This window comes from Halyomorpha halys, unplaced genomic scaffold, assembly GCF_000696795.3.
Source record: "Halyomorpha halys isolate HHAL.00 unplaced genomic scaffold, Hhal_1.1 Scaffold2180.1, whole genome shotgun sequence".
Taxonomy (NCBI): Eukaryota; Metazoa; Arthropoda; class Insecta; order Hemiptera; family Pentatomidae; genus Halyomorpha; species Halyomorpha halys.
The window spans coordinates 38,949-47,807 of NW_027116626.1; the positions used below are offsets into that span (position 1 = coordinate 38,949).

Below are 8,859 nucleotides of genomic sequence, written 5' to 3' on the forward strand. Positions count from 1 at the left end.
ATTCAAAAATCTATGCCAAGTTAGAATTGATACCACTAATTGAAGGTAGCATAACAATAGCTACTGTTAATTAAGTACGGCAGTTGGTGGAAGGAACTTTCCTATCTGATAGTGGACACAACTGTTATCATCAGGGAAATCCCAAGGAGACCGGATCCCATTAAAGACCATAGGATTTGCGAAAGGTGTAGGGTTTTTTCTTGATTAGTAACAAATTATAATTTGATTTTTAGAAACTTAAATTAAAAATTTAAAAAAATAAAATTTTTCAAAATATTTCAGCCGGTTATAAGTAGAGAGGCAATCTATACGATAGCGATACTCATGTAAAGGTTTCAATTTTTCTTTCTTTTTTTTTTGTCATAACTATATCATAATCATCCATTTTTAGTTTCTTTTTTCGGTTGCCTGCGTAAAGAAAGTTGAATAAAAAAAAGAGTTTACAAACTGAATTGAAGCAAGCATTGAAAAAATTGAGCTTTTGTGCAATCGTTTTTTTTTTTATTGAGTACTTAAATAAATAACCGCACTAGTGTAAGGAACAAAACAAACCAAAGAAAAGTTTTTTTTTCGGCTGATTTAACAGACTTTGTAGATCATTGAACGCCCGAACCAGCCTTCTACACACCTGCCTATCATGGCTAACCGCTTTCCAGTTTGCTACATGCAACTCTTCCACCTCTTTGTCGATTCTGTCTATCCATCTGGTTTTAGGAGTTCCACATGGTTCCTTGCCTACTATAGATCGGATACATATGGAACATTAAGGTCTTTATGTATGATTTTATTTTTGTCAAAGTAAGGAGCATTGAAGATTATAAGAAGGATTTTTGTTTGTAAGGATTAGATACGAGAGGGATTCGAAGGTTTATGGGAGCCCCAAAGCTCAACTCCGTATGTCCAAATAGGCCTAATAGTTGTCATGTAGATCAGTCTTTTGTAATGAGTTGGTAGTTTAGACTGTTTGTGTATAGTAAGTGCTGTAATAGTCGAAATCGACGTGCAGTTTCCTGTCTTTTCAGTCTTGTGTGAGGATTCCCATTTAGTCGTTTGTCCAGATGTAGTCCAACGTATGGATCTGTTCTACAGGGGTAAGAGCAACATTATTAAAGAATACTATAGGGCAGTCAGTAGGATACGACGAACGTGGCATACATTGTTGTGTAGTGGTGTCCTGATAGATTTCTTCAAGCCAAATGTCCCACCCATCCAAACGTCCCTGGCTTCATATCATGAGATATTGACAGACCAGTCACTGCAAGCATTAAATGTTACCTATTTAATGTATAGGGAATTGGAAGAAAAAACAGAGTACTCATACATTTTTATTAGAAATCATTTGAATAGGAATTTGGAATTTTTTACTTCCATTAATGTGTTTCTAAATTCCACCTACCAAACAATTCGCTCTCTCACTCCTCTCTCTAGAGCATTTCTTCTCCTTTTTGGAGAAAGTTTTTGTATTAACTTGTGAAAATTTTCATTAACGGGGACTATAAAGACATTTAATCAATTTATTAAGATGATAGAATAAGAATAATTCATATTCTCATGATGATAGTATTGTCCTAATCTACATAAATCGTCGAATCAGCAAAGGATAGAATGATTTTAGTCAGATTTCATTTATAAAATGAAAATTTAAAATGATCACTTTTTTCCTTTTAAGGCATTTCTTTAATATGAATATTTCCAAGCCAAATTCCTGCTTCAGCATTTCCCATTATCTATGGTGGTCCATCGTTTCTTCTTCGGTCGGTCCCCAGCCTTTTCCACACTCCATGCTACACCATGCTATCTAACAGGAGTCTCATCTCCTTCTATTTCCAGCCTTCCAATTCATCATCAGTCTTGGAATCCTCTTTCCATTTATCCTTATTAGGAGATCATAATACAAAAAAAAGGCTATCCTCGATTGTTAATGTTTCTACTACTTTACCCCAGAAGTCCATTTCATTTCAGGATTTGTTTCCTCGAGTCCTCGATTTCCTAGTAATGATTCATTTTAAAAATCTAAAATATAGCTATGGTTAATATTGTTAATTTAATTGAACAACTTTACGTATTACAACTATGGCACAAAGGGATGATTATTCTATGAATTGTACTGCATCAAAATGCTTTGTAACTACAGCTTTCCTTAGCTTAGATCAATTCTAGTTATATTTATAGTTGTGTTATCTCTAAAAAAATAGTTATGAATAAAACTATCACTAAAATATCCTTAACACAAAGTGTATTAATGACCAATTAACTAACAACTGTATCCATGACAATTTACTCATGGTTTTATTCATAACTAACTTTGGTTCACCTCTGATTTACAATGGATATGTCTTGTAAATATTCATTGCAATCTTTTTTTTCTTTTTTTCTAGGTTGTACAAATAAATAAAACTCAGAAAAACACTAACATAACTGAAACTTTTATTTTTGTTAAATAAAACATGAAAATTATTTATAATAGGTGATAGTTTCTTTAAATTCAACAGAAGTAAATTAGCTAAATTTGACCCCACGCTTTTCAGCTTCAGAGGAGTATTTCTTCCTATAGGCACCGTCCGGATCGTAGATTTTCTCCAGAACAGAAAAATCATCAGGTTTATTTTCTATCATGAACTTGAGTACCTTTTCTGCACCTTGTTTTATCCTCTCGTCACACTTTTCGCAATTTGACGCAAGAGCTTCGGGGAGCATTTCTGTAAATGATAAATGTCATGATTGTAGTTAAGTCCTAAACAATTTTTTTCAGTACAAGTAACACTTAGGTGGAATTAAGTTTTAACATTCTTATGATAGCCAAAGATGTTTACACTTAAGCAAACTATGTCCAGCACTTATGATATACCTCCTAAGTTCGAATAAATCAACAAGATTTTCATACCTAAAATGAAAAAAAAAAAAGTCAATGCAACATTCTAGATACATCTCTTCCCGATCATCCTTTTAGTAAGACACCTCTTTAATTTTTTTCTGACTTCAAAAATTCTTTGATATCTCTAGAATTAAACATTTGGTTTTTATGTTGAATATATTGTAGCTGTGTGTCTACCCTGTGGATTTGGGTGCTCTCCGGAGTCCAACTAGTCTCATTGAGTGGGTACTCTTAATTGGATAAAAGTCACCTCCTTGCACAACTGTTGGTCTAGTAACAGTACTTCCTAAAAACGTACTGCACCCTTAAACCCTTTATGGGTTGTAGCGGTACAGATATAATTTAAATTTATGATCAGAATAATTTTTTTTTCTGATTTAAGAGGTATCACAGCTAGAGACACTGAATTTGAAACGTAAATTATTCCGCCCCTTTAGAAAGATTATTTATAATTTTTACACTCTTTCATGTTTATTTATAATTTTTATGCTATTCACCAACAGCAATTATTCACTTTCCTACTCAAACGGGATTTGTCTAATTCCTTTAAGTTGTTTGATATAATTTACTAATTAATTTCAAAGTTACTGTTCAAGCTCAAAATATTAATTTCTTTTTTATTTAGTTTCATTTTACTTTCAATTGTTTTTTTTTTATTTTTTGATAATTATAAATTTATTTTTTATTTATTTTCAACTACAAGTTACTTGTATTTTAAATTTATATTTAAGAATTTAATACGTGAATAAGGGGAAATTAGGAAGTTTGGTGTGGTGCGTGTATAAATAAATGCTGAGGTATGGCACCTATAAAACAGTATTATGAGCTGCAGTAGGATTACGGGCTGGAGAAAGATTGATAAGGACAGTCTGCAGTCAGTACTGGCAAAGATTGGAGCGGTAAAATTTCTGTCTCGTTCTCACCCACGACTCACCACGGCTGTTTCTTCCGAATGAAAAATCGTCTTATTTCTACCGACTCGACCTCGGCTTCAAGACGTCCATCTCAGGTGAGATTAGAATTGAAAAGTGTTAGTGATAGGAGCATATCGACCCTCTCCTCCCTCCCTTCGCGCCGTTTGAGAATTACAATTTTTTTCTTCTGTTCATCGAGATTCATTTTTTTTTTTTTTTGGTTTCTCACCAACTCAATTAGTGGAAAATTAACTTTTTTTTAGTGTAAAAAAAATTGTGTTAGTTTGTATATATATCGAAATATTTTTTTTATTTCACAATTCATCCTTTTATTTTTTGTAACAACAAAACAATTCGTTTTTTTTTAATTTCAATTATTTATATTTTAATGTTATTAAACTGTATACCATTTGGATGGAATTTTTTTTATAATTCACTTTCTTTATTATTTTAATTTTCAATGAGATTACTTTCAGGTCCTCCATTTTTATTTTTATTTCACCTAAACTTACGAACACTCTGGGGAAGAGTAATTTTTCAATCGTGAAGAAAACCTCGACCCAACAGTTACTTTGGTGTAATAACGCTATAAATAAATGTTATTTTGTTAAATACAATTTCATAAATTATTTAAAATCCAGCATATTTATCTTTGATACTAATGTATCTGACCTACTTTATAAGGTTTCAGATAAAAATTAAAAATGATTTAGTACTAAGCAAGAACTAAGGATTTGAGAGGCTTTAGAAAATTTAGAAAAAAAGATGTTCATTAAAGATTCTGTTAATTATTTTTAAAAAATCATCTCTACTTCTCTGGAAATGACAAAACATTCAATCAATCATTTACCTTTCAGTTCCCTTCCATCTTTATTACACTTGCCAATATTGGCCAAGCATTCGAAGTATTTTTTGTACAGTCTGCTGTTGTTGAGTACTTGGTCGATGTTTATGTTTTCATATCTCGTGGGAACGCTCATAGCAAGGGTGAGCAAATAGACCAGGCATAAGAACTCCAATAACGTCTTCATGCTGGGCAATGGTAAGTGGGTGCGCTACAAGTAGGCCTTGCCAGATGTCTATTGAACCTGGAAATATTTATTGAATTATGTATGCAAGATCGGAAATAAACTAATCTAAAGAGCTTAAGTTATTAGTTCATACTAGTATTCTGGGACTAGGGTACAATTCAAAACCAGTTCTATGTTGAAGTTCCTGGCATGTTTCCTCTTACTATTGGTTTTGGCTGATATTTGAGGACTGAAATTTGGAATTATATAACTATTGAAATTCTTGACGTAACAAACTTTGAATTTTACCTTTTTAATTCAGACATGTAGGATAGATCTGGAGCAGGGTGGCTCAGTGAGTAAGGCACGGTGATACTAACTCCAAAGACCTGTGTTCGTATCCAAAGTGGCAGATAAAATTTACATAGTGTATGTATATGAGACACAAGAAATTTTTTAAATGTTTCGCCACAATTGTGACCAACTTAGAAGAACTTGATATCAGCATTATCATTTTAAAAATATAAATTTCCTAGACATTCAATTAACAATTTATGAAATCAACCCCCTTTAATTTGGCGATACCAAAACCTTCACAAAAAATTTTAGAAGCCATGTTTTACGAACGAATACCTCATATTATGACATGTATTTTTATTATAAATCGTTCTTCTGTTAAGATAGAGGCAACATAAAAAAACAATTGATTAATTTTTATTGAAGGTAATCCAAAGATAGACTGGCATTATATAGCAGAGCTTTCTTAAATGCAGCTATTAAACTGAATTAAATTAAGTTATTAAACCTAGTCTATGGTAAAATGAAATAAATATGACCATTTCAAATTAAAAAAAAAACTTTTTTCTTTTAATTTGTTTCACAACCAATGTAAGGAAGGGAGCAATATGGTTGGTTTTTAAAGGTGTATGAAAATTTATTTGTAAAGGTCGTTTTGAGGATTAACGATCAATGAATTTGTTATTTTGCTTAAGTAGTGAAACATCTGACAAAAAAAGTTTTGATTTTTTTTTTTAATTGTACTTACTCCAAATGTAGTACCTTAGACTGGAGCTACCTTCTCTACAGGAGTCGTCCTACAGACTATCCTAAATCTAGAAGTTTTGTCACAAAGTAATTCTATGGTATCAAAAATAAATAAAATTTAGAAGCAATGTTTTACGAACGAGAACCTCATATTATGACATGTATGTTTATTGTAAATTGCTGTTTTGTTTTGATAGTGGCTACGTATAAATGAAAAAAATATTTATTTTATATTAAAGGTATTCCAAAAATAGACTGGCTTTATATACCAGAGCTTAAAGTCTACGGCAAAATTCGCTATTTTTCTTAAATTGAAAAATACCAGACAAAAACAGGTTTTATTCTATTTTGAATTGTTGAGAAACTTTTTTTTCTTAATTTATTTCACAATCAATGTAAGGAAGGAGCAATATGGTTGGTATTTAAAGGTTTATGAAAAATTATATGTAAAGGTCGTATTGATGATTAACGATCAATGAATTCGTTATTTTGCTTAAGTAGTGAAACATCTGACTAAAAAGTTTTGATTTTTTTTAATTGTACTTACTCCAAATGTAAGTACCTTAGACAGGAGCTACTTTCTCTAGAGGAGTCGTCCTACAGACTGTCCTAAATCTAGCAGTTTCATCACAAAGTAAGATTATAAGTAACAATCTGTGGTATATGTCAAACACAAAATTAAAAAAAGAAAACATTCTTTTTCATTCAAACCTGTGTATATAAATCAAAAGTTATTTTTCGGTATTCTGTGTTTCATATCATATAATAGCATTTTTTTTTTTTTGTATGAAATACAACTATTTATGTGTATATAAAAGTGTAGCTCCTTCACTTACATTGCTTTCTCACTTTTGTTCGAGGAACATACGATAAGTAATTTAAAATTTAAATTATTGTTTAGAAAACGAAAAATGAAAAACAAAACAAAATAGGAGGTGGAAAACTTGAGTTACCTAAAAGGCACTACTCTAACACAACTTAATTTAAATACAAATATCCAACCAACAAACATTTACTAACCTTTAAAGTTGTTCGTACGTTGTTATCAACGAAACTGCAATACTTAAAGCTACCTTGACAACATATCATATCATATGTTATTCACCGCTGATTTCTGTATAGCAAAGAGCAACCGAATATGTTGTTTGTTTCACATTTAAATAATGCAATCTTTGAAATTTTGTATATACAAGCTTATTTAAAAGTACTTAAATTAATAAACTAAGCCACATGTTGGAAAAAACGTTGGACATGGTCCTTTCATCTGAATTGATACAAAGGAATACTTTTTATCAATTTAATTGGTGGTTTTTCTGTTTCTACTTTGTAGTACTAAATAAAATGGTGAAGTACGTTCGGTGATAGGAGTAACGCGAAAGAACTTTTTTTATTTTATATTTATACATTTTTTTTTTTTACTTTTTAAATTTCTATACTGATCTAACCTTATTTTAAATTCTAAACCAGCCTAATTAAAAAAAATAATAATAAAAACACAACACGAAAAACTGTCGGAACTGTGATATTAATATTTTTTTTTGAAGATTATTGATATTTTTAATATTTTTTTTTTTAAATTCCTATCCTTTTTAATTTTGGTATATGTACCGCCGAAGCGATCCAATCCATGGAGATGCCTTCGTAAGGTGGAAGGAAGGACACGACGAGATAGGGTAGGAAACAGTACCATTCGGACTCAAACCGGCTGAGAGCATCCTAGATGGGCACAAGCTAAGATGGTTCGAACACCTTCTTCGGATGGACCAGGAAAGCCATATGAGACTCACGTGGAGGGAAGAAGGCTAGGAGGAAGACCATGCTCTTCCTGGGCCCTGTTTCATAATAAAGTACAAACTAATACTATTAGTCTTGTAGATTTATCTTAATGCAATTACACAGACTTGTACAATAGTAGCTTGTACTTTAGTATTTTTTAATTACTGTAACATGACTAATAGTCATCCCTATTATGAAAAAAATAAGTATTAGCATTATTACTACACTAGTTTCTACACTTGTACTATGAACTAATACTATTAACTTTCATTATGATACAGGGCCCTGGGAAGAGAGCGTTAAGGAGGAGTTCAGGTGGCGGAATATGGACTGGAGTAGAAGAAGGGAGATAGTCCAAGAGCGAGATATCTGGTCCAGACTCAGCAAATTGTAAACCGACACTGCTCAAGTGGTAAAGGGACTAAAATGATTATGATGATGAATTTCTATTCTAACATAATTTTAAAATCTTAACTACCCTTACTGGGAATAAACATCCCCATCACGAATAAACATAAAATGTTAATTTCTAAAACCATGGTTTTTCATTTATAAAAAAAAAATACTTTTCTGGATTTACTATACTAAATAAATTTTCATTAAAATTTAAAATCAGCTTCACCTAAATATTTGGGGTCTAAAAATCTACTTCCAGGCAAATTTGCAAAACATTGGTTGCAATTATTACTAAATATATGTTAAACCTATATTAAGCCTGTTTTACAGCACTAATAGGCACTTTTTTACTTTAATTTATCGTATATATGAAATATTTGAACGAAAAATATTGCGATCATGAAATTCCAGTTTTCGACGGAAACGTTTTTAAGTTCTCCAAATCCAAATAATCATGTCTCACAAAATTTTCTGTGTATTTGTGTATTAACAGCTAACAGGTTCAAAACAGAAAAGTACGTAGCCGAAACTGAATATTTAGTAAAAGGTGTATGTCTGGGAAGGGACAGCAAATTTTTCTTTAAAATCGACTCACCAGAAGTTCCATTTTATGGAATCGATTTTTTACATTTTTTCAAAAAATCCTTTAACGGTTTGATTATACTCGGTATACCAATATAAAGTTGGTCTTTCATATCAGATGGCTTTTAGCTTCATTGAAATAGTTTAGCGAGGCTTATATGCAGATTTTTTAAAAAATGTTCCTTAGTAACAAAATACAAAAATTTGAAAACATTACCCATCTCACTAGTAAATATTTAAATATAATCATAATCTAAATTTT

At 31.2% G+C, this 8,859-nt stretch overlaps 1 protein-coding gene across 1 annotated transcript; it reads right to left on the reverse strand.

The window, feature by feature from the left end:
- Positions 1–2,405: 2,405 nt before the first annotated feature.
- Positions 2,406–7,017, reverse strand: LOC106691225 (ejaculatory bulb-specific protein 3). Its single transcript, XM_014436935.3, has 3 exons — positions 6,864–7,017; positions 4,640–4,877; positions 2,406–2,699 (listed from the first exon to the last, which is right to left on the reverse strand). The coding sequence occupies exons 2-3, from the start codon at positions 4,818–4,820 to the stop codon at positions 2,500–2,502; spliced, it is 381 nt and encodes a 126-aa protein (XP_014292421.1). The 5' UTR covers positions 4,821–4,877; positions 6,864–7,017; the 3' UTR covers positions 2,406–2,499.
- Positions 7,018–8,859: the final 1,842 nt, after the last annotated feature.